Genomic DNA, 26310 nt, shown 5'->3' with positions numbered 1-26310 from the left:
GAGACAGGAAGAGGCTTTGGGTCAGTGGCTTGTCTCTGAGTCGGCAAGTACTTGTTTGAATGAATGTCCAAATCACACCGCCCACTCTGCTCATGCGTTTAAAATATTTTGGGTGAAACCGTTTTTATGATCTTAATTTTAACTTGTACATATAAAACTTTCCACTTTGTTTATACTGATAAGTTGATCACCTTCAGGCTCTGTATACAGTGTTGGATCCTTTCTCACAGAACCTTCTAAGGAGAATGGATAAAAGAAACCTCGATGGGCCCTTCAAGCCTCCGTTGCTGCCATCTGATTTCTCTCATACAGAAACTGGTCAGAGTTAGGGAACTATGCTTCTTATCATGTTCTCCTCTAAGGCCTTAACTAATAGATATGTTAGCAAGTCTTGACACAAACATGTATGCTTTTTATTTGCAAATAAAAAAGTCCAGGAGAAAATAAAAAGCTACGTAAATATAACAAAATATTAATGTTTCAAATAAACCTAGATATATAATATTCTCATATACATATGTACTTATTCATATGTACTCATATATACATATGAAAATATATATATTTATATATACACCTATAAGTACCTGAGTGTGTATATATGTGTGTATATTTAAATAAACACATTCCACTTAAAAAATAAGACTTTGTGGGTGGCGGTGGCCCACACCTGCCATCCCAGGGACTCGGGAGGCTGAGGCAGGAGGATGGCAAGTTCAAAACCAGCCTCAGCAAATGTGAGGTGCTAAGCAACTCAGTGAGACTCTGTCTCTAAATAAAACACAGATCAGGTCTGGGATGTGGCTCAGTGGTCGAGGGCCCTGGAGTTCAATCCCTGATTCCTGCCCAAAGTCACCCAGCAAGAGGCAGACACAGGTCTGTCTAGGTGAAAAGCAGGTGAACTGAATGAAGCTCTGGTCCCCCAGGTCACGCGCATGCTCAGCATATTGTGAGCCCCTGCGTGGTGTCCCAGCCATGCACATGGAGCTGGTGGGCTGGCAGGTGCCCTTGCTCAGGCTCCTCCTGGGGCCGAAGTCATAGGGAGGGGGACTGCAGCAAGCCTTCACAGGAGACACTGCCGTCACTGAAGACAAAGTTCCCAGGAAGGACGAGAATCACCCCCAGGGCCCACACTGACTGAGAGCTGAGTGCTGACTTCAGACTCACGCTAAGTCCTGTCTCTAGCCACTGTCAAAGCACAGCAGCACCTGGCAGTGCCATTATCCTGGAACCTGGCGGGCAGAGCGGGTGTAGCAGAGAAGTCTGAGTCACGCTCCGAGCACCAGGCCTGTGCCTTTGAGCCAGCTGGCCATGGTCCCTCAGGAGGTGTCAGCGGCTCTTCACTCCCTGTCTTAGAAAGTCCCCAGCCACCCTATTCTTGTACCTCACCAGCTCATGGCAGAGCAGGGAACCAGCACGGAGGTCGCTGCTCAGGGGCCAGGACACCACGGCTAGGCGTGTGGGTGGTGCCCACGTGAAGAGCTTCAGCCACCTCTCCAGGGGGGCGCGGAAGTCACTGTCAACTGCCTCTCTCACTATTCTGCATTTCCAGGTTCTCCAACTGAGTCCCTTCAGGATCCAAAATTAACTTGGGAGTCACAATGCAAACCATGACGCGCGATTCTGGCTGGAAGACGCCTTTCCTGAGGTGCTAAGCAACTCAGTGAGACTCTTACATGAGTGGCCTCACTGCCCACTCTCCTGCGGCCACCGACTCACCGCAGAAGGAGATGATGTGGCTGCTGTCTTCGTGGACAAACTTGCGCGTGACGGCCTCTTCCATGATCTGCTTCACCTGCAAGGCAGACGGAAGAGACCTGTGCCACCAGGGCAGCTCCCCAGAGGGCTGTGCTGCTCCCCGGAGCCTTTCCAGGTCAGACGTCACACCAAATGTCCTCTCCTTCCCTGACCACAGCAGCCCATATCCTGGCCCTTACCACGGGCCCTTCACAGTACTCACTGCCCTTCCTGTTCTTTCTCTCTATGGGCTTACTGTCTGCACCTCCCCACTCCAGAATATAAGGTCTAGGAGAGCAGACACCTCCTCTCCTGTTTTCACTGCAGTATAACCAGAACATAGTAGGTGCTCAGTAAAGATCTCAACAAGTGGGTGTTTGGATGAGTCAGGTGGGCAAATGAACCAGGAGGGGTGGCGTAGACGCTCAGCCCTGGCATCCAGTAGACCTGGGTTCGAATCTCTGCTTGGGCACCTCCCACATGGGTTTGTGAACTCACTGTGGGAAACGGAGGCTCCGCAGGGGAAGCAATTGCCCAGGGAGATGAAGCTGGCCAGAGAGGGGACAGAAGTCCACCTCGGGCCCCACGCCCCAGGCTGTGGGCTTTCTCACTACACCTGCTCGCAAAACAAATATTACCTGAGGTCCCCGATGTGCCAAGCACAGGGGGCAGTGGGAAAGGGCAGACAGGCCTCTGCTCATGTAGTTCGCCCTATGGTGGCTTCACTGGATTCTAGATCCCAAGCTGCTCTAGTCACTATGGGACTTGAGCAAAGCCCTGTCCTCTCTGGGCCCACATACCCACCTTGAGATGGAGGGTGTCAAAAGAAGACCATAAAGGTCTGCTCAGCTCTGAATCACTGGGTTGTGGGGTCAGGGAGGAGGGGGAAAGTTCAGCACTGCCCAGGTCCCTTCCCCATGGCCTCTGCACGCAGTCTACAGCACATCTGGGCACCTGCTGAGGGTAGTGCAGGCCTCACTTCCCACTCTCCCTTACATCTGGATGTCTCCTGGGACGAGGGCAGAGCTCAGAGCACTCCTGGCTGTGTGCTACGGAGGAACAAGGCCCACTCAGAGCTGGCCGCTGGACCACCCCTCCCTCCTGTCAGCACCAGCCCCAGGAACAGCTCCCGACCTCCAGCTCAGAGAGCTCAGGCTGGGTTTTGCCTGTAGCGTTTCTAAGTGTGAAAACCTACCAAGACCCTGGGGAGCGGGCCTTGTTTTACAGATGGGAAAACCGAGGCTCAGGGAGGCGAAGTGGCCCAGCCAGTGTCACAGAGCCAGGAAAAGGCAGAGCTGGAATTCAGACTTAAAAAGATTTTTCTATTTCCAGCTGCCATATCCTGGTCCTTGTAGTGACTAGCTGTGTTCCCTCAGGCAAATCACATCACCTCTCTGAACAAGGTAGGGAACATCAGGTCCTAAGTGCAGAGCCCGGCACATAATGAGCCTGTAACAAATGTCACCTCTGCCTGGAGCCTCACCTGCTTCCTGTTACCGTTTTTTCTGGCCCTGGCTGGAGTGTCATCCTTCAGGACGTTAAATTCCCTTGCTGGCATTCCCACAGCAGCTGCATTCCCAACACTGATCAGACTTGCAGTGCTGTGGTCCGCACCTAGCTCCCCTGTCAGGTTCTGAACCCCGTGAGGACAAGCACTCTGTGACTCCCAGCTTTAGCACTATGGCAACCTGCACCCCGAGTTCTGGCGCACAGTAGGTACTCAATAAATGGTGAATGTGTGCCTCTGCCAGGCCGGCCCACTCTGCACCCTGGCCCAGCCTCCGGCCTAGGCGGCAGTCTCTGGGACCCCTGCTAACATGGCTCCCGCCCAAAGGCGCACACTCCAGCCCTTTCCATGGCTGACCCTTCTTAGGCAGGTTGTTGCTCTCCTGCCAACATCCTCCTGTTCTCCAGAAGCCGCCATCTGCCTGTCACTCTCTGGAGTGGCTCTGACGCAGGCCCTGCCGCCCACCTGTGTCCTCCCTTATGGTGGCTACAGAGAGCACCAGGCTCCATCTGCTCCATGTCCCCAGAAAGAAGCAATGAGCTCCCTCGGAACAGCCAAATCCTCAGCTCTCACTCGGAGCTCAGGGAGGAAGGGAGGGGCCAAGCGGGGAAAGTCCTCCTTGTCACCATTCAGTCAGTGGCCTTGGGCTGCCCCTTACCATTCAGGCTTCAAAGACCTGCCCGACTCCCACTTTCTAGGATGCCACCTCCTGCCCTTCCTTTCCTATCACTCCTCTCCCAACCCTGGGAATCTGATCCTGCAATGTCACCTCTCCCACTCTGATGGGCTGAGTTGAGTCTTTCTCCCAAACCCCAAATTCATATATTGAAATGTTCTTAACTCCTGGTAGCTCAGCATTGGCTGCCCAGAAGATGAGACCTTCACCAAGGTGACTGAGGTAAAATGAGGTCATTAGGGTGGACTTAATCTGAAATGACTGGTGTCCTCACAAGAAGAGGGCACCAGGACACAGACACCCACCCTGGGAAGACCATGTGTGGACACAGGGAGGAGGTGGCCTTCTCCATGCTAAAGAATGGGGCCAGAGCAGACCCAGGTCACAGAGCACAGTAGGAACCGACCAGACAGCTCGATCTGGGATTTCTGCCTCCAGAACCAACACAGAATACATCTGTTTGTTAAATAGCGTGTTCTGTGGCACGTCTGCCCTCAGTGTCATTGTTATTATCACATCCTCATCCCCACGGTTGAGCCATCCACACTCGGCTGCAGCCTTGAAGGTCAGGGGTGCCCCCAGGTGCACAGAGCCTCCTCCCAGTCTCCTTCCCAGCGTGGCCACATGCAACCACTGATGGGGGCAGAAAGACCCAGCACCTTCTCCCCTCTCAGGACAGCTGGACAGGCAGTCCCAGCTCCCTTAGAGGGACATCAGGGCTTCCACTGAGATGGCCTCATGGTCTACTGTCCCTGCCCACTCCCATTTGCTGACTTTCCTTTCCTGCTATCGATCCCAAGAGTGTGCCTCATAAACCCCCTGCACACGAGCCCCCCTCAACCAGGACTGCCATGCTGCTGCGTGGACGGTCAGAACAGCGGTGAACACAGGCCAGGTACAAATGCTTCGAATGGAGGTACAACTGCCCCTGAATTCACCTGGGCAGGAGGTGGAGGCTGGGCCCTCTCACCAGCCCTCGGGTACAGAGGGCAGGGCGTGGGGAGCTACAGGGACGGAATCAGAGGGTCCTGCCCCCGAGGGGCTCCTAGTCCATGGAGTCCTGGGGCTGATGAGGTGCCCAGCAGATGCCCCACTCCTGGTCCTGCTGCGCCCGCCTCCCCTGGACCAGGTTAGAAATGCAAATTCCTGGGTCCCGCCCAAGAACTACTGAGCCGGAAAATGTGGGGCATTTCTCAAGCCTTCCAGGTGATTCTGAGAGATGCCCAAATTGGATTAGAGAACTGGAGGGGAAGAGGAAGAGGAAGGAGAGGGAATGTGGAGGAGGAAGAGGAAAGGAAGAGGGTGACTCTGGAACAAGGAGCTGTCTCCAGCTTCCCTGGGGAAGGAAGAAATTCATCCAGGACTCTTGCAGGACCCCCTCCCTACACTGTCACTTCCAGCCCTAAGGGTTGTGATGATCCCTGGCTCCCTGCTGTTACCAGCCATGGGGTGCTTTGCAGATTCCCAGCCTCCTTCCCACCGGAGTCCACAGTCCCCCTGTTAATGCTGCCTGCTGTCATGGCTGAGTTTGGGGGACCATCTGATTCCTACTGCATCCTGACTCTATGCACAAACCCTCTCAAGCCTGAGCGTGCAGAGTGGAGAAGGCCATCTGCTTCCAGCTGTGGATCTTGGAACTCAGAGAGGTTAAGCCCTCCCCTGGGTCACATGGTAGGGAGGAGCCCAGGGCTGTCTGGCCCCAAGCCTCTCACCTGGGCACGGATCCAGGGCAGGGTGACAAATGGAGGTGGGGAGCCAGCACCATGGGTGTGTGCAGGTGAGGACCTCCCGCCTCCAAAGCCTAGCTATCAGGATCTCAGCGGAATTTAATAACCCCAGGCAGCCCGAGGCCAGGAGAGGAAATTAAAAAGGCTGGTGACTAGGGCTGGGGACAGATGCCCAGCACAGAAGGTGGCTGTGAGACTCTCTCCATGCATCAGAAAGAGGCTGCTGTCCACTCCAAGGGGAGGAAACCACCTGGGACGGATCAGAGTGTGGGCAGGCAGGGGCTACAGCCCTGGGGGAGGAAGATCCAGAATCTAGCTCAACTCTTTCTCCCCCACAGGGGTGGGCTGGGGCAGTGACGGCAGAAAGGTCCCCTGGTTCAGCGCGGCCCCCTGGCTCAGCACGACCAGCATGCTTTTCTAGGCTCTGTCCCAGGAATCCAGGAACCGGGCCGCCCTCAGGAAGTGCAGAGGAGGGGGTGGTGCCACTCTGGAGCCACCCAGACCGGCCCCAGCGCCCCAGCGCCCCAGCGCAGCCACTCCAGTCCTGCATTGAGTGTAGCCGGTCATGATTCCACTTTACAGGTGGGGAAACTGAGGCACAGATCTTAAAAGATAACCCACACACGGTTATACAGAGGCGGCAGGAGGCAGACCAAGGGCCTCATCCTAATGGATATCTTGTCCACAGCAGAAAGCAAAGGCCATTTAGAACAAATGCTTTTGTTACTCCTCCAGCTTAGAGTGAGAGGAGGCTTACTGAGCATCTACTATGTGCCAAGGGCTTTATTCAGTCCTCACAAGAGTACTAATGATTATCCTCATTTTAAAGGTACATACATCTGGGGCAGCTCAGCGATACAGCACATGTGAGGCCCTGGGTTCCATCCCCAGCATCAAAAGAAATACAAGATGTTTAATCAAGTCTCAGATGGTTTATGCACAACTCCCAGGGTCACACTGCCAGGAAAGGACACAGCTGGGGCTTGAACCCAGGTCTCTGTGAAGCTTCATCTCCAGCCCCATCCAGTACTGGGTCATCTTGAAACCCAAGATGCCTGGAAACCTGTGAAAAGGGACCCTTCAGTCTCCCCAACTTGGGACCAAAAGAAACATTGAATTGTAAGTCAGGAGACTCAACGTGAGGCTTCCTGGGTCAGACTCTGCTATCCACACCCTGTGAGCCTCTTCCAGAGAGGGGGACCAAAGGTCAGAGTGGTCAGGAAGATCTTACTCCTTACAAGGCCGCCCAGCATCTGCTTGCTTCCTCCAATGATGGGGAGCTCAACTCTTTTTGGAGCCAGCTCATTAGCATTCAGGGCAGATGTCAGAATGCAGAGTCGCTGGCCTGGGGTCGGATCCTTGGCCACTCACTGTCTGTGTGATTTGGGGCATGTTTCCATTCACAGTCTGTTAAGTGGTAGCAGCAGCCTGACCTATAGGAGGATGTAAGGCTGGACTGAGATCAGCAAGACAGTGCCTGACACTCAGGATGGGCCCCACAAACTACACACGACAAACACACGAGCTTGGGGAGACACGGACTCCGGGGCTCACGCACGGCTGACATGAGGTGCTCACTAGGTGAGAGCTAGCTGTGGAGAAGCTCTTCAGTGCGGCTCCCTCTTGCCTGAGCTTCCGGGCCCAGGCCAGCAGGCATAGCTGGCCTGCTGGGTGCTGCCCCACCCCTCCACCACAAGCCTCTGACCACCTCCCACTCCACCCTGCCTCCATTCAGAGGCCACGCTGAGATCCCGCCCTCCCTCCACCTGCAAATATTTAAACAGCATAAAAGTAGAATTAACCTCAGGAGGGAGTTAGGGCAGATGGGAAACCTGGCCAGTCATGGGTTCCTCACACCTGCCACTTGCCCATGTCCAGGTACCCTCATGCCTGGCCAGGCTCACAGTCAGGTCACATCCTCCCTGCCCTGCTGTGCTGGGTCCTGTTTATTCGTCTGAGCCCCGGATGGGGCTGCCAGGCCCTAGGGTACAGGACTGCTGTGAGGCGGACGGAAGACACAGGGAGAGGGGCTCAGCAGGGCCAAGGCCACAGCTGGCTCAAGTCAAGGGAGGCACAAGCAGGAACGAGACCTCAGGAGCTGCCAGGCAGGCCAGGTCAAGCTCCAGCTCTGCTCTCGGGTGACCTCAGACCTCAGTTTCCTGGTAGTGACACAGGAATGCTGCCTGCACACTTTACAGGGATGCTCTGGGAGGCTCTGTGAGCAAGGCCTGCCCAGCTCAGAACAAGGCCAGGCACACGGCGAGTGCTTGTAATAGGCGTCCCAGACAGAAGCGTCCCCTCTTTCAGGGGTCCACACTTCTCCTTCATGGAGAGGCTGCCTGATCACCCTGTCTAAAATAGGGTCTCCTGCGAGCCACCTCCCCACCACCTCCCCTGCACCCTGCTTGCTCCTTTTAGGGCAAACATCTCTGGGCTTATCTGTTTAACACCCATCTCTCCCAGGAAGACCTGGAGCCACAGCATGCAGTAGGCACTCAATATATGTTGGTGACCACTCCGATCAGATCCCTCCCACGAACACCAGCAGCCCATGCTCCTGGGTCTCTGCCCCACCAAGCTCTCTTCGCTGCCGATCACACTGACAAGTTTAAGACCAGAGTCGCCGGAGTTTTTCTACAAAGGATCAGACAACAAATCTTTTGGATTTGGGGTAGGACTTGCAGATAAACTATGGGATGCTCAGATAAATCTAATTTTCAGATTTATAAAGGAGATCTCTTTTAGTAAAAGCATCTTTTGAAGGTGGCCTGGAGCGTCGCAGGCTCTTTGCTGCTGTCCATGCTTAACTGTGTTTCTCTGGTGTCTCCTGAACGCACAGTGAGAGAGACATGAACTGAACCATGAGAATGGATAACAGTGACAGCCTAAGGCTAGTTCCCTACAGCAAAAAGCTTGGTTCTATGGGAACAAATGATCAAGAAACCAGACCTGACAGGGCAGCGGGGAAGTCAAGGAGGGCTTCCTGGAGGGGGTGATGGCTCAAGATCTGAAATAGAGGCAGAAATTACTTCTCTGGGCCTCAGTTTCTCCACCTCTAAAGCAGAGAGGCCTTGTGCTTCCCCTAGAGACAACTTGGAGTCAAGAACAGATGGATGGACAAGGTGCAGAGAAAGCACTATGTGGAAATGGCTGTCAGCTTTGAGTCTTTTCACTTGTTATAGGCAAGGCAGGGAGGAGGGGAGAGGGGCTGGGAGGGGCTGGAGCAGGGCCAGTGGTGGTGGTGAGGATGGGAGGATTTGGGGAAGTTCAAGGCACAGACTGGAAGGGGCGGTGCCAACCTGCCAGACCTGGCTGTTTCCATGGGTGGCTCAGTGTTCCTTTCCCTCTGAATCCTGTCCTCTCCCTCCCCGCACCCTGAGCTGCTCACAGGTGTCCTTCCTTCTGCCTGACCCACAGGATTCCGCTTCCTCATACAGTCCCTCCACTTGACCTCCTCCCACTCCAATCTGTCCCCAGCTCTGGATGAATTCCTGAGCCACAACCACCTCCTCATTCTTCTCCAAGGCCCCCACCTCAAGTTGATGCCCCCCCCTCCAAATCCCTATTGACAGGCCTCCAATGCATGGTTATGCACACCAGGCTCTGGAACCAGATTTCCAGAATTCCAATCCCAGCTCTTGCAGGCATGGCCTCAGCTAACCCATAACTCATGTCCTTTCCCTTGGCCTCACCTTCACCACCAGTGAAATGGGCGATATTAGTTTCTGTGTCAGAGGCATAAGAGGATCAGCTGACCCTCCGTATCCAACTGTTCTATATCTGCAGATTCAACAAACTGGTATTGAAAATATTTTTAAAAGTTGTTATTTTTCTCAACTTATTCCCTAAATAACAGAGCATAACAATTGTTCATATAGCACTTGCATTGCATTAGGTATTATAAGGTCCTGTAAGATACCTAGGGAGATTTGGGACAGGCCTAGGTTATATGTAAATACTCTGCCCTTTTATGTAAGGGACTTGAGCATCCAAGGATTTGGGCACTGCAGGGGTCCTGGAACCTACCTCCCAGGATAGGAGAGGTCACAGGACCTTTTAAGCATTGAAGGCAATAGCTGCTGCACAGTTAAATGTCCGTACACTTGTTTTAGTAGCACCACCCAGCACCGACCTCTACAGTGCTCACTGTTTCTGGCCCATGCTCAGGGACATGATTTCTTCAACTCTTCATGGTAACTCAATGAGATGGGTACACCCCCTTTTTATAGATGAGGAATCTGAGTCATGGTCAGATGAAATGACTTGCCACAGAATACGCAGCGTGAAATGCCAGGGTGGGAATTCAAACTCTGGCTTATCTGTCCCACACCAAGCCTGAAACACAGTAGGTGCACTTATTACTCATTCAACAGATCCCTATGGGTGCTTCATAGGAGTGGGTGCTTCCCATGCAAGTCCAAAGATTCCCAGCAACTATGCAACCTAGGTGTCACTGTTACCATTCCCAAGTTCCCTAAGAGGCTGCTGACCTGGGGAGGCAAGACCCACTGGGCCTGTGAGGAGACTGCACTTTGCATCCATTGGAGCCCCAGGTTGCTCTGTCTAGGTGGCCAGTGCACCTGCTCCCTCAGCTCACTGCAGCTGAACGTCATGGTCATGGCCAATTCCCTGCTCCCAGAGCCAGGGCCCAGCAGCACCTGCTACTTCTGCCCTAGGCCAACAATTTTCACAGTCAAGCTCTCCCAGCACACCTAGCACTTCCCACCTCTCTCCAGCCCCAAGCAAGACTTCCAAAGGGCACAGTCCTAACAAAGACAAATCTCCACCTTTCAATGCTTATTACTAAGCGAAGAGGCTGATCTGCAAAGGCTGCAGATGACATGATCCAACCGGATGGCATTCGGGAAAGGAGAAGGCTAAAGAGACAGGGCAGAGATCAGGGGTCACCAGGGGCTGGAAGGGGATAAGATGAGCAGGGGGAGCATCAGGGCATATGGGCAGTGGAAATGCTGTGCGAGAGGGCAAAGGTGGTAAAGGTCAGTATACAACCGCCTAAGCCCACAGAATGTGCATCAGCAAGAGTGAAGACTGAGGTAAGCCACAGCCTCCAAGTGACAATGACGTGTGTTCCTGAATTGTAACAAATGTGCCTCTCTGGTGGGCACTGACGGCAGAGGAGACTGCACGTGCAGGGAGGGGGACACTGGGGAAATCCCTGTACCTTCCCCTCTATTCTGCTGTCAACCAAAAACTGCTCTACAAAATTGTCCATTAAAAAAGAAAAAGAGAGCCAGGCAGGTGGCCCACGCCTACAATCCTAGTGGCTGGGTGTCTGAGGCAGGAGGACCAAGAGTTCAAAGCCAGCCTCAGAAACTTAGTGAAGCCCTAAGTAACTCAGCGAGACCTGGTCTGTAAATAAAATAAAGAAAAAACTAATCTGGGGATGTGGCTCAGTAGTTCAGCACCCCTGGATTCAATCCCCAGGACCAAAGAAAGAAAAGAAAAAGAAGGAGGAAAAAGAGGAGGAAGTGTGCTTTGTCTGCACGGCGGTGGGAGAGGCTGAGGGCAGGCAGCCAGAGCTCAGGGCGAACAGATCCACCGCCTATTTCCAAACCTGCCTCTCCACAGCTCAGCACAGCATGGCTTGCAAGGGGCTTTGCGATCTTTGCAGAGATGGTGCCTGATGGTGACAGCTCAGAAGCTTCCTTGCCACCTCCCCAGGAGGCCATGGGGGAAGACGCAGGGTCAGGAGGACCCATCTCTCTGTCAGTTCTTGACCTGTCCCTACCTCCCTGCACCTCACTCCTGCCCCCTTACTTTCCCCAAAGTCTGCCAGCTGCTTGCTGCCTGAGCACCTTTGCGCTGCCATTCCCACTTCTTGGCCCAGCAGCTCCTGTCCATCAATAAGCTCTCAGCTCTCACGACACCTCCTCTGAGAAGCCCATTCTGACTGCCACCCAGGAACACCCTGACCCTCTCTCCCCCCTTTCTGTCTCCTCAACCATTTCTGAATTCATCCTATTTCTTCATCAGTTTGCTTGTCCTCTCTCAGTCCCTCCTTCTAGACCGTGGGCTCCAGGAGGACAGGGGCCTTCCCTGTGCTCACTGTGGTCTCCCCAGCTCCCCCAGGACTGCAGGAGCTTGGAGGATGCTGGTGAGTGATCATATTCATTGCAGGGGGGACTGTCCACCCTCTACCCTTCCTGCCACTCCACACAGCACAGGTAATGACAGCCGAGCCAGGGCTGGAGGGCATCCTGCAGCCCCAGAACAGGCGACAGCAGGGAGGGGACATGGGGATGAAAAGGACAAAGCAGTGGCCTGGGTCATCAGAGTGCAACAAAAGTCTTCCCTCCAGCTCCTCCCCCCTGAACCTGCCACCCTCAAGGTGGGTGTTGGGGCACAAGGAGAAACAAAGGCCTCTGCGCTAGCTCCAGCCCGGCTCTGGTTAATGGTTCACTGTCTTGCTATCAACAAGTGTCGGGAATTGTCCCAACAGTGTGAGGACCGGTCAGCTTGCCAAGAACCAGGAGGGTGTTCAGGGCCTGGGGACGAGGCTCCTACATCCACGTCTCCACTTGTGGTCCTGTCCAGTCCTTCAGACAGCCCTCCAAGGAGGCTCCCCTGGTGCTCACCTGGGGGCATCATGGCTAACAGTCTATAAGGCTGACCCCCCCCCCCCATGCACAGACAGTCACCCATGAGACTGTGGAGCTGTGACCGTGATCCCCATCTCCACGCCATCTCCCCCCACTCCCAGACACTAGCCAGCACATCCCAGGCTCCAGCTCCAGACACCCCAGAACGACCAGCTTCCTCATGTTCACCCACTGCTCGTGGTGGGGCTCCCCTGGCAACACGCCACCTCTCCCCTCATCCAGGGGCTCAGGACAACTCCATGGCAGGGCCAGGAGGCTCCCCCCAAAGGGCTTGTCCCTTTGGACATCAAGAAATACCCCTTGCATTCAACATATAGCACAGCTCTGGGGCCTGCAGCACCCCCACCCAGGGCTTACCCAGGTGAGCAAGCTCATGCTCTGAGAGCATCTGCAAAGTCATCTGTGAGCAGAGGGCAGAAACTGACCCCCTGCAGCTGAGTCCATCTTGCTCCCACTGGAGTGAGCCAAGCACACCTTCCTGCATACAGATGGTGCCACTAGGACAGGTCAGCAACACTGCTGCATAAGGGAAAAGCGACTGTCATCCCAGAGGTCCAGGTGCTACTAAATGGGCAGGACCACAGTTTGAACCCAGGACTGTCTGATTCCAAAGTCTGGCCCTCTGTCAACTCCAACTCCACACTCCCAGCATAGGTCACAACCACCTGTGGGCTATTGGTTCCAGCTGCAGAGCAATGTAAAGCAGGGTTTGTAGCCAGATCCCTGGGTGAACCACTCACCATCTCTGGGACCTTTGGAAAGTCACCTGTCATCTCTGTGCCCCAATTTCCTAATCCCCAAGAGAAGGTGTTTTATTCACTGCACAGAGCATGGGGGTAGTTAAATGAGATTGTCCATAATCTCCGTTTCTGATGTTTTTTCTTTGTTTGTTTGTTTTTTAAGCCTTTATTCTCTTAAAATATTTTTAGCTGAGCCCTGGGTTTCCTGGAGGGGAGCAGGACTCCCAAGGCCTTATCAGCTACTATGTTTTGTTACATCTTAAATGCAGACTTGGCAAATTCCAAGTAGAGAAAACAGGCAGGGCCTGGTCATGGAGGGTGGTGCTGGCCAATCAGATGAGCTGAGATTCTCAGACTCTTGCAGCTCTAGAACCCCCTCTGCTTAGAAAGAAGGAACAAGGGGCTGTGAGCAGGGATCTCCTAGGAGTCATAGTTGTTAGGAACACAGGCTTAGGAACAAGGATTCAGGCCATGTCCTGCCACATTAGGGTTCTGCACCCTTAGCAACTGAAGGCCTGAGAGGTGACAAAAGTGCCCTTTAGTACTTGCTAACCTATGATAAAATGCTCCCCCCAGCTCCTACAGCACCCCATGAGGCTGCTGCAGGGACACCCAACACCCAATGGCACAGGAGACACAAGGAAGCAAGACAGCCAGGCCCTTCTTGCCACCCTTGCCACTGAGAACCAGAGCATCAAGTCTGCCACAGGTGCCCAGGACTATCTGAAACTCCCAGGAGTTGCACTGCCAGAGGGCTGAAAAAGCCTCAAAATGCATAACGTGGACAAGACTGCATTGCTCATGAGAAGTCCTGCCCCCGTGAGCCTACACACACAGGCTCTTTAAGTCAATCCAATAGGACTCAGGGACCCAGAAATGTCCATCTTGGAGGTTCTGGACCCATCCAATTGCCAAACCTTCTGCAGCGCCTCCTCTGCATGGAAGGGAGTAAAGGCTGGGCCTGCGGTTTGCAGCCCAGAGTCAAAATTCTGCAAAGAACAGGCAGAAGTTTCCTCTCTGGCCTGACACCCTGGGGACCGTGCTTCCTCCCACTTGTCCCTGATACTTGCATGTTCCTCCTCTGGTCCAAACTCCCCCAGGGCTCTCATGTTACCCAGAGTGAGGACCAAAGACTTCAGCAGCCAAGAGGCTCGGCATGGTGGGCCCTGTTCTTTCTCTGACCTCATTGTCACTCTCCTTCACTCTGCTCTGGTTTCATTGGCCACCTTGCTACTCTGTCTTCCCAACTCAAGGTCTTTGCAGGTGTTGATAATTCTGCCAGGAACACCCTTCCTGAACAAGTGTATGTCCTCCCTTCCTTCAACGCTCTGCTCAAACATTATCCCTCAGAGAGGCCAAGCTGACCACCACCTCTGCTGAGCCCCTTCCCTCTCTTCCAGCCTTTATATTTCCTATGGCACTTTTATCATATATATCACTTTTCCTATATATCACCTTTGATATGTATTATTTATCTACATGTTCCCAGGCTGGATTGTACATTCAATGAAAGCATGTGAATAAGTGCTCAATCTGCATCTTCTGGAACAGGGTCTGGGACACAGTAGATGCTCAATAAATATTTATGGAAGGAGGGCAAGGAGGGAGAGGGGAAAGAAGGAAGTTTTCTTTTATGATCCAGCAGAAAGTGTCCACCCTCCTTCTTGCGGTCAGCTGAGACCTCCTGGAGGAGAGCTCTAAGCAAACCCTCTCTTGCTCTTCCATCTCCTATAGCTCTTGCTCCCTGCTGAGGCAAGCACAAGTGCTGCAGCCTGGCTCATCCAGTCCTGCGCAGACTGGGAGGAGGCAGCCTCCTGCCTCATCTCCTTCCTCTGCATGTACCTGTCCTCAAGTCATGTTCCTGGGGTCTTGGCTGAAGTTCAAAGCTCCCTCTAGCTGCCCTCTCTTGCCAGGGTCACAAGAGCCTGTGAAAATGGTGCTTGAATCCTAACTGCTCCATACTGGCTGTGTGACCTCAAAGCAGGCTGCTTCACACCTCTGTCCCTCTGGCTCCTCACATATCTAGTAAAGGAGATGAGGGTTCTCCTCGTGGGGCTGTGGTGGGGAGTGAAGGAGATCTGGCTTGGGATCTTCTTGGCTTGGTGCCCAGCACCCTGTAACCCTCCCATGAGCTGGGAGGAATTAGGCAATGCTAATATTAGCACAGAGTGAGCTGGGGTTGTGGCTCAGCAGTAGAGTGCTCACCTAGCACATGCGAGGCCCTGGGTTCGATCCTCAGCACCACATAAAAATAAATAAATAAAAGTAAAGGTATTGTGTCCAACTACAACTAAACAATAAATATTAAAAAGATATTAGCACAAGTTTGGCCTTGCTGGTGGCTCGAGCCACTTTACAGGTGAAACACTGAGGCAGGCTGAGGAAGTCTGTCCCAGACAACACAGCTGGGCAATCACAGATCCCACTTTTTCTCTGAACCCCCAAAATGCATAGGAAACAATTTAAAAGAATTGAGAATGAGTTACTCAAGAAGAGGACATGCACATCAGAGTAGATAGAAGGGGCGTGGTGGCGTGGGGGCCCCTCAGCATCAGGTGCCAGCAGATTTCCCAGATTTCAGTACAGTTTGAGCATTTCTAATCCAAGAGTCCCAAATCTGAACTTTTCTGATGTGAATGTCATGCCACAAGTGGAAAATTCCACACCTGACCTCATGTGACAGTTCACAGCAAAATGCAGGTTCACTAAGAGTCCTGTGTAAAGTTACCTTCAGCATAAACGGCTTTTCATTCACATAAATGAATTTCATGTGTAGAAATGGGTCCCATCCCTAAGTTACCTCATTTTGTATATGCAAATATTCCAAAATCCCCCCCCCCCAAAAAAAAAATCAAAACCATGTCTGTTGCCCAGCATTTTGGAAAAGGGACAGTATGACCATTCTGGGCTGGATCCTCCCTGTGGATGACGTGGTTGGGGTGGGAAAAGTCTTGTGTAGTGCAGGATGTTGTGAGCTCCATGCCTGGCCTCTTCCTGCTAGATGCTGTGGGGAAGTCCCAGCTGTGACAACTAAAATGCTTTAGACATTGCCAAAAGTGCCCTGGGGTAGGGTCACCATATTTAGCAACACATACTAAAAACGTATTCCCTGTTTTTTTCTGAAATTCAAATTTAATGGGCCACCTGTATATTATCTGGTGACCCAACTTTGCGGGAAGGACAAAGCTACTGCCCCGGTTCATGAAGAAAGACTGGGTTGGAGTCAAACCATGGAGTTCTCCTGGAAACAGCAAGTACCCCCAGCCTTCCTGGCCTGCCTCCAGCGCCCCATCCTGGGCTGGGAGGATCACTTCCCCAAACACACTCCGCTGGGCAGCTGTGCAGATGGCTCTGCAGTGACATGCCTCCCAACAGCCCCAGTTCACAGATGTAAAAGCACCTTCCCCTGTAGGCCCTGCCTCATCTCCCTGCCTCTTCCCTGGCTCTCATCTGCCACCCACAAGCCCCTGCCTTCTCCTTTCCAATTAAGAGGCCTCCCAGCCCAGCCAGAGGCAGGAAAACAAGGCAGTTAGTCACTTGGCTTCCGTTATCAACTGGCATCACATGGCTGCTTCCTTTAATGGCAGTTGTCGAGGCAACGGGAAGCCAGTCCCTGCTCACTCTGGGAAACAAAACAAAATTAAGGGGTGTCAGGGAGACAAGCTAGCCAGGTAGGAGCCATGACAGAGCTGGTGGGACTTAACCAGGGGAAATCATGCTGAGGCCACCTGTCTCCAGCTTTGCCTTGGTGGCACATGGGGAAGAGAGACAAGCGATAACCCTGCCCTGGAGAAGCTCAGGTGAACACGGTGGGTGTTTTCACCTGGTTGATCCTGCCAGGTGAGTAATTTTCATTCCCACTGTGAATAAACCCAAACTCTGACACTGAAGATAGAGATAGGTGCTTATCTAAGATGGTCCAACTAAGGAGCCACCAATCTCAGCCCCCCTTCCTTCCCTCCATAATCCCAGAATCCCGCCCCCCATTCTTTCCCCTTTGCTCTTAGACTAAGACCACACACCCTGTTTCCTCTGCAGCCTACACAGTTCTCCTTCCTCTCTGCTCCAGCTACTTCGCTTCCTTCAAATTCACCATGCACCATCCAGCAACAAAGCCTCTGGCACCTACAGTTCCCTGTGTGGAATGGATTTCCTTCTCCTCCAGCTACTTCACACCTCCACCTAAAAGGCCTACTCAGCTTTCATGTATCTTCTTGTACATCACATCCTCAGGGAAGCCGTCCCTGATGCCCTGGTCCTCCCCCCCCCCCCTCTCTCTATGTTGGTGATAGAACCCAGGGTCTCCTGCATGCCAGGCAAGTGCTCTACCTCTAAGCTACACCGCTATCTGCACCCGCCCCCCCTGCCCAATCTGATGCTTTGTTGGTGCCCAGTGCCTTCTGTAATGATCCTCATAATTATTCTTGAGAATCTTCCAGGGTCTGTCTCTTCCAGGAGAATGCCAGCCCCAGGAGGGCAGGGGTTGAGTCTGTCTGCTTCACTGCTGTGTTTATGAAACCAAGCTCATGTTGGACACACAATCCTCATTAAAAAAAAATACATTTAAAAAGCCTCCAGGACTTGAACCCAGTTCTGGTTGAGCCCAATGTACCTTCTTGACCAGTTTCATTGGTCCTGGGTCCTGATGGTTTCTCAGGTCAGCACTGAACAGATTTTCCAGCCTCATAGACTGTGCCAGGCCCTTAGTGGCTGCAGAGGCTCAGCTCAAGCTTGCAAGCTACCCAGCTTATCTAGGGAAGCTGATAAGACACACATTCCAAAAAGAAGGGTGAGGCTGTAACAGTCAAGGACATGGCTCCTCTGAACCCAAGAGGGAGAGGAAAGACATTCGGCACTCAGATTTCTAAACAAGAGCTTTGACGTCCAACCCACTAAAGACTGGCTCTCTGACACTGGAAGAAATGTTCCTTGCCAAGGAGGTGAGCAATGGAAGGAAAGAATGGAGGAGGTTTGCTTTGAGGACACAGATTCATTCATTCTTACTTATTTATTTATTTTACTAATCTCTTAGGGGAACCCATACTCTAAAGAGAGCTCAAAGACAGCAAATTTGAACCAGTTCCCCTCCACTGGATCTGTGTCCTTGAAACATGGCTTACCCTCTCCAGGTCACAGGATTCCCATTTATACATTGAAAACTATGTCCCCCTCATATTCCAAGGTTGTGGCACCATGTAGGTGTTGATGGAAGCATTTATGGTATGGGGGGTGGATAAGAGCTTGGCTCTGATGTCAGACAGATCTCAGCGGTAAGTCCTGAATCTGCCCCTTCTTCGCTGGATGCTCTTGGGCAAGTCATTCCTCCCTTCGAGGCTCAGTTGATTGTGTGTGAAGTGGACTCAACCTACCTACCTCATTAGCCTATGGTATACTCAGAGCATGGCACGTACTGTCCACTGGTAAATGGAAACCCTTATTTCTAGAATGAGGGCCCCCAGCAATGCAGAATTTAGAAAGCACCACCAATTTGCAACTGTGATTCCAGATCTGGAGTTCAACAGATCTGGACAACCTAGCGAGTTGCACCAAGCAGGGTGAGGAGCGGTCCCTCTGAGCAGGAGCTAGCCTCAGCCTATAGCCACACAGAAGGCTCATTCCAACTCCAAACCTGTATGACCCCAGGACAGAAGCCCAGATCTCTGGCCACTTGGGGCAATGCATGCCCCACAACCTGCCCTCTAAACCATGCTACACTGACAAGGATTAGACTGGGACACCAGGACAAATGCCTCCTTCTGCATACAAGAAAGAGTCCTAGAGAAGGGAAGGGACTTGGGCAGGGTTCTGAGGGAGCTGGTGACAGATCTGGGACCACAACCTGAGCCCTCCCAGATGCTTTGCTGACACTCTCTTGACTGCCATTTTTCAATTCTGCCCTCCTCAATTGGACCAACCTGGCATTTCCTTACAAACCAGGACTGAACAGAAAACCTCTGGGCTTTCTGAGGGATCCCAGATATCTCGCACATTTCCTTATTCAAAAACACTAGAATGTGCAACCAGCCCTGGAGCTGATTCTTAAAAAAAAAAAGAAAAAAGAAAAAAGAAAAAGAAAAATACACACCCAGTGCTTGTGTGCACAACCATGCTACCCCTAAGCTGGGGACAGCAACAGGTCCCAGCCTCCGGGCTGCCATAGAGGGCTGCCTGCCTTCTCATGGGGAGGGGCTCCTCAGTGGTGCTCAGTGCTGCCACCCCTAATAAACACACACGTACATGTACACCCACTCCCATGCACACACAAGGACCAGGCTGGCCCACAAGGTCTACAGCCATGCAAGATCTTGAGCTGGCACCTCACAAGATGCAAACATGGCTGCAAAGGGGTGCCAGGCTAAGTGATGGGGGGCAGGTGGTTAAAAGAGGAGGGCAATACACACCACACACACACACACACACACAATCACATCCTTATTATTTACTCATACTTAGCATCACACAGACTCACAAAAACAGTTAACACACACAGATACACATACATACAATGCCTAGAAATACTTTGGACATCTTCAGACAGACGCACATACAGGAGGTGGCTGGCTATGAATCCAGAGGCTGGGCTAACTGGTCCAGGGCAGAGGGAGAACTGAGGCCTGTCTGTCAGTGAGGAGATAGGGATGAGGAGACCCTGCCTGCCAAGGGAGCAGTCCACAGACACTGACCTGGGACCATCATGGAGGGGCCTCCCAGCTCCTGGAAGTGGCTCCAAAAACTGGGAACATGGGGGTGCAGTTTGTTTTGTTTCCAAACTGAATCTCTCCCCTTTGCTGAAGGCTGGGCCCCTTTTGGCAGCCCGATTTATTATGGTCCCCTGCCCCAACAGGCCTGCCTGTCCCAGGGAGCTTGTCTCTCCTATATGATCTCCTCACTGAGACCCACACACCTGTTCCTCCATAGGACAGGGTCTCGCCAGGCACCTCAAGGTATGGCACCCACCCCTACACACAGCTCAAACACGCCAGAGGTACCCCACACCTCCAGCCCTGCAACCCCCAAACTCACAGGCCACACCTACAGGCCTGTGGCGGTAGATGCCACCCTAATGAGCCCGCCTCCAACGTTGGCGGCCCCCGCCACCAAGGAGCATCCCTCCAGGAGCCGCTGTCCCCCCACTCCCCAGGCGGCTGCTCCCTCCCGCAGGGGCGCCGGGCACCTACCTCCTTCTTCACGGTGCGCAGCAGCTTCTGCCGGGTCTCCGCCCCTGGGGGACAAGCCGGAGGGCGCGGGTGAGCACGCGGTGGGAGAGACCGGGGCTGTCCTCCCTCCCGCCTGCGCCCACCTTACCCGCGGGGGCCGCAGCCATGGCTCGCGCAGCGTCCTCTCGGCTCAGGTCCTGTCGCAGGCGGCGGCGGCGGCGGGGGAGGCGGCGGCGGTGGTGGCAGCGGCTTCGCGGCTAGGTGCGCTGCTGCAGCTGCGCGGGGCGGGGCGAACGACAAAGACCGCCCAGGTCGTGACGTCACGGCGCTGCGGCCCCGCCCTCTGGAACACACCCTCTGAAAGGCCCCGAGGCAGGCAGGAAGGTGCGCGGAGCCAACCAGCCCTGGCCCGCCCCGGCCCGCCCCACGCCCAAAGCCACCGTCCACCTGCTGCATGGGACCGAGAGGGTATGCATCCTTCATGGAATGTCTGATGGGTGCTGGCTGGGCGCGAGCAAGTTGTGTAGAGATGGTGGGGCTGCCACTGCCATTTTCTGAGCCTGTATCTGCATTCTCTCTCTTTAAAAAAATTTTTTTTTCATTTTTTATTAACACATATAAAGAAAACTTTCATTGAATCAGGAGATATGATACAAATTATGGTGACCTTCAAATGAAACCTGGCTCCAAACATGGGCATTTGGGAATGTGCATATATAAAAATGTGCATTAATATCTGTACCAGAGCATGGTACAGAAGTTAACGGATAGCCCCCAACATGAGTGATTTGCACAGGTGGGTCTGCTCTATGGACTCGGGAAGTTCTTGGTTCTCCAGCTTCAGGGGTGAGCACGACGTGAACATGGTCTACTCTGAAAAGGAGCCGGAAGATCTTGTACTTGAAGATCTTGTGGACTGGGGTTGTGGCTCAGAGGTGGAGCACTTGCCTAGCATGCGTGAGGCACTGGGTTCCATCCTCAGCATAAAAATAAAGGTATTGTGTCCACCTACAACCAAAATAAATAAACTTTTAATTAAAAAAAGATCTTGTATTTGAACCCTCATGAACACTAAAATGTCAAAGTGTGGCAAAAGCCAAAAATGGTGCTGGGGGGCTGGGGTCCTGGCTCAGTGGTAGAGCACTTGTCTAGCATGTGTGAGGCACTGGGTTTGATTCTCAGCACCACATATAAATAAATAAAAATAAAGATCCATTGATAATTAAACAATATTAAAAGAAATGGTGCTGGGAAGAGAGGCGGGAGAAAGGTCATTCTTATTTCCTAACTACAGTTTTAAGGAACTCTATATCAAGACTTAACATAATGCTTGAAACGTGGCAAATGCTAAACTGCATTCTTAAAATGGGCAAAAATGGGGTTTGTATTCTGAAATAGGGTGGTCAGTGGAGGTAGGCCCAGAGGTAGAGCAGTTTGAGTAAAAAAACCAGCAAGCACAAAGGCCCTGAGGTATGAGTGTGCCCTCTGAGAGTGTGACAAAGAGAGAGTAGACCCACTGGCCTGGAGTGGCATGAGCAAGGGGAACCATAGTGGGATGTGCACAACAGGGCTGGTGGCCAAGATCCTCTTAGGGCCTGAAGGCTGCTTTCAACATTCATGGGAGCCTAGAGATCTTGGAAATGGGATAAAACCAAGATAGGTCCAAAGGCCAGAAAGGGGGGACCCTTGAGAATATTCGCCTGGCAAGGGCAGTGTAGTTGTATGTTACCATTCAGGTAAACAGCACCGTCTCTTTAAGATCCACATTTTCTGACTTGGGACACGTGCCTATTAAGCTAGAAGAGGGGATCCCCACTGTCAGAGATGGAGTGCTGAGTCCACAGGAGACTGGAGAATGGGAGATGCTTGCTTGACAGCAGAAAATAAATGATGCTATGGTTCTGACCTGCAGTGTCCCCCAAGCTCATGTGTGGAAAGGGTGGTCCCCAATGCAGCAAGGTTCAGAGGTGGGGCTCTTAGGCAGGGATCAGATCATGATGACTCTGACCTCACCACTGACTTAATCCACTTGATGGATTAATCCATTGATAAGTGGATGCCCTGCTGGGAGACGGATGTAGTTGGAGGAAGTAGGTCACTGGTCACCTGCTTTATCCTGTCCTTGGACACTTCCTCTTCCTCTCACTTTGCTTCCTGGCTGCCTTGAGTTGACCAGGCTGACCATGAACTGAATCCTCTGAAAATCATCAGACAAAATAAAACCTTCCTCCTCTAAGTTGTTTGTGTCGAGTATTTTGGTCACAGCTCCAAAAAGCTAACACAAATAATAATGGTAATAAGTATAAAATTACCATAGATTGAGGACCTGGTATGTTCTGGGCACTGTGCTGAGGTCCTTGGGCTTTGGTTGCATGACCCTATTGAGCCCACTCCCACTTGTCCTTATGTCATAGATGAAGAAAACCAAGAAAGGGGTTTTCCAAGTGCATACAGCGAGCAAGCAGCAGCTCAAATTCTGACCTCAGGCTCCAGTGGTGGATCTTGCTTAGCTGCACCCCTAAGTCAACTGGGGTACTTTAGAATAGAAGGATGCCTACGCCTTACTCTAGGAGCCACTTTTCACAACCCATGCTTTTCCTTTTGTGCCAAGCAGGGGCTCTTGAAAACTGGCTTGTGCTGGTCCTTCCTTGATATTCTAGAAATTTTCCTCCAAGATAAAGACCTGATGTGTTTCAGCTCTTCCACCACAGGAAGGTGGGGCATGAGTGGGGCCAGGGACTGCCAAGTTCTGAACTCGGAGCCAGTGCCTCCCACCACAGTTGGACCATACACTAGGAGTGCACCATCACATAAGATCAGCTTGGAAAGTGTTGGGAAATTTTCCTGGAGACCAAAGCCTTCCTCAGGATCTGAGGATCTCCTTACCTGATCCACGCTGCCCTCACATGGACTCATACCAGCATCACAGAGCAATGGTGCAGTAGCTTAACCACAAGAGGCCTTCCTGCAGTGTCCCTTCAGCGCCCTCTACTGAGGAAGCCCACATCATGCACCGTGTAAATGGGAAATGGTGTAAAATCCAGGCTATGGTGGAGGAGCAAACACTGAAGGAAGGAAGGAAGGAAGGAAATAAGATCAGAGCCAACATTAATGAACTTGAGAATAAAAAATAACAACCAAAGGATCAATGAAACAGTGTTTCTTTGAAAAGGTAAACAAGGTTGATAAGCCCCCATGCTAACATAACCAAGAGAAAAGGGGAGAAAAGCCAAGTTTATAAAATTAGAGATTAAATAGGTAAAATCACCATAGATATCACAGAAATCCAGAAGATCATTAGAGACTATTTTGAAAACTTGTACTCCAATACATTGGAAAACCTGGAAGAAATGAATACATAGCTAGATAAATAGGATCTAACAAAACTGTAGAAAAAGGAAACCTAAACAAACCAATAACGTAATAAGATGGAAGGCTTTTCATTATTGTCTCTAACAAAGAAAAACCCAGGGGCAGAGGACAGAACTGGTGAGAAAGCCAATAGCAATCAAGGCCTCAGCAACTGCAGTGGTGATGGTAGCAAGGGGAAGAGCCAAAGCAACACCTCCCCTGAGGGCCAGGCCTTGGAGACCCGGATGAAGCAGCTCTTCCCTCCAGGGCTCCAAGGGAAGAGATGGGATTAATGCTGACCTAAAAATGGTGCAGATTGGCTGACACATCCAGGGCTAGGGCCCATGTGCCAATCAATATTTATACATGAAACTCAGAACATTGTGCTAATAATAATCATTTAATAGATGCCAAACCTTCATAATCTAAACTACTCTAAGTTTCAGTGACCTTGAGGGCTAAAGAATTTCTGTGCAGTAAGAGCCCTTGGGATGGTTTTGCAGAGCAGGGGTGTTGCAGGTGGACTATGACCAGGGTCACAGCCTTTGCAGAGCTGTCCCTGTAACAGTGCTGAGGAAGCAATAGTTAGTTCCTGTGAAAGAATGAGCCAGGAGGAGGGCTGGAAGCTTAGCCAAATCATGGGCCCCAGCTTGCATCTCTTTCCCTTCTGACCCTCACTTTGTTCACTCCCATTATATCCCAGAGCATCTGAATATTTTTTTAAAAAAACCCATACACATAACAAAAAATTAAGTACTCAGAGCACACCTTTTTGACCTAATGAAAGCACAAAATGAAATGCAAAAACACAATTAATTTCCATTACCTCTGGTGTTCAGAGTTAGCTTTTTAAAAAGCATGCCTCCTGGGACATCCATCAAAACCCTTTTCTAGCAAGGCTACCATGCACTGCACTATTTTTTGGGGGGTAGGGTGAATTTCAGTGTGGGGAAGAGGAGATAAGAGTAGCAGGGATAGGTCATAGAAGGGAACTTGTGGCTTTGGGGAGAAGTTTCTATAGCATAACCTTATCCTTCGAGCCAAGGAAATTCATTCCAGCAGAAGTACATGTGAAGAATGGTTGGGAAGAATATATTGACAAGGTGTTAATATCTCTGTAGGTGGTAACTTTCAAAATAAACTATGTAAAGTTATGCTGCACTGGTATTCCGGAGAGGAGATTGTCGTTTAAGCTTGGAAAGGGAGTAGGCCTGTGTTAGTAAGGCTGTTAAATAGGAGCAATGGAGTCTGCTATGCTAATAGTGTAAGTGTTCAGATGCTCTTCTTTATTTTCATAATTATGCATATTTAGAGCACTGTATTTTATTTGTCCTGTTTCAAGAAAATTTAGCATTTCTAAACGAAAACAACCTCCCTATTTCAAGTTGTCTGTTAACAGAGCTGTATATTTTAGTCCTTTGTATATCTCTTCATAGTGTAGGGGTTTCTTCTTCTTTATCGACTGATACAATACCCTGATTGCAAGGTTATTTTTAAAAATATTTTTTAGTTATAGATGGATGCGATATCTTTACTTTGCTTATTCATTTTTATGTGGTGCTGAGGATCGAACCCAGTGCCTCACATGTGCAAGGCAAGCGCTCTGCCACTGAGCCACAACCCTAGCTCCTGCAAGGTTATTTTTTACTTGTCTTAATACTTCGATTATAATAAAAACTGCTTAAGAAAAAAAAAACACAAACCCTGTCACACCATCTTCAGTCAGGCTCCAACTGCACCTGTAAATAATTCATGCATGTGTTATTTTTATTTGAGATTGTATTACTTTAATATATTTGTGGTGCTGTTATCACTTAATTTCTTAACTTACCCGCTGTGGTGATGACAACGGTTTCTTGCTAGGACCCTGAAGAATGCAGCACTCCGTCATACAACTGAGTGAACATAAGTGAACATTTCTCCTCTGGGCGCAGTTTGGGGTGGATAAGAATCAGATTTACAAAGCAACACCCTCTCTTTGCTGAGCTCATACTTTGCTCTGTGGCCTGCGCTCAACTCTGTGTGTTACCTCATGTAGTGACTGTAATCAATTGGGGCTGGATGTTCTGATATTATTTCAAGACAAGGAAAGTGAAACTCAGAGTAGTAAAGTGATTTGCTGCAAGTCAATCAGGTAGGAGGCCAAACAGCATTCTAACCAGCTCCTCCTGACTCCACAACCCTTTCCTCTTGTGCTTGCCAGCCTCCAATTGCCAAAAAAAAAAAGTACTTTGTAAATGTAGCCTCATGACACCTTCACCCTATCTTTGTGGGGAGGGTTCCTTTACAATGCCCATTTGGTGGTTTGGAAAATGGAATCTCAGGGAATTGAACCTAATTCTTCAGTTATAAATTTGTAAAGCTGAAATTTAAATGTAGTTCTACTAGAATCGAAATCCATCCTGCTTCCACACAGCTCATGGCTGACCATATCGACTCTTTTTCCAAGACTCCATCCTGAGCAGGTTCCAGAAAGAACTCTGGCTGGCTCTGCTCCCAGCCCCTGGACAAAGGTTGGCCTCCTCCACCGTTGGTGTCATCTTTCCTCTGATTGCCTGGCTCCTTTTCAGGCTCTCTGAGCTCTCCATTCCTGTGTCAGTTTTCAGTGACATCACCTGTTATTCTTGTTTTTACAGGCCTCTAGGAAGAGAAAATCCACATGGATTTCAGAATGGTTCAAGATGTAAATGACTGGTCAAGATTGACTTGGCCCCCCTAAAAGGGGATGGTATTGATGGCACAGGGGTATAAATCTCATGATGGGCCAGAAAAATCATTCACAGAGCAGCTAAAGG

At 51.2% G+C, this 26310-nt stretch overlaps 1 protein-coding gene across 2 annotated transcripts in view; it reads right to left on the bottom strand.

The window, feature by feature from the left end:
- The window catches only part of SGSM1 (small G protein signaling modulator 1), an 80362-nt gene extending 54692 nt beyond the window's left edge, over positions 1-25670 (bottom strand). Inside the window, exons 1-6 of one of the 2 annotated variants that reach the window (XM_081285408.1) lie at positions 25347-25670; positions 23051-23229; positions 22173-22361; positions 20313-20439; positions 20186-20229; positions 1720-1795 (exon numbers count right to left, since the gene is read on the bottom strand). In XM_081285408.1, coding sequence (XP_081141534.1) covers positions 1720-1795; positions 20186-20229; positions 20313-20331 — 139 coding nt within the window. In that variant the 5' untranslated portion in view covers positions 20332-20439; positions 22173-22361; positions 23051-23229; positions 25347-25670. Of the gene's footprint in view, positions 1-1719; positions 1796-20185; positions 20230-20312; positions 20476-22172; positions 22362-23050; positions 23230-25346 lie in introns of those variants that run through there. The other variant, XM_081285409.1, reaches the window with a different exon arrangement.
- Between the last annotated feature and the right edge of the window lie 640 nt (positions 25671-26310).

The sequence above is a fragment of the Spermophilus citellus genome (assembly GCF_964194105.1).
Source record: "Spermophilus citellus genome assembly, chromosome: 3".
Taxonomy (NCBI): domain Eukaryota; kingdom Metazoa; phylum Chordata; class Mammalia; order Rodentia; family Sciuridae; genus Spermophilus; species Spermophilus citellus.
The sequence above is the reverse complement of the archived record's forward strand: the minus strand, read 5'-3'. Positions and strand labels throughout refer to the sequence as shown.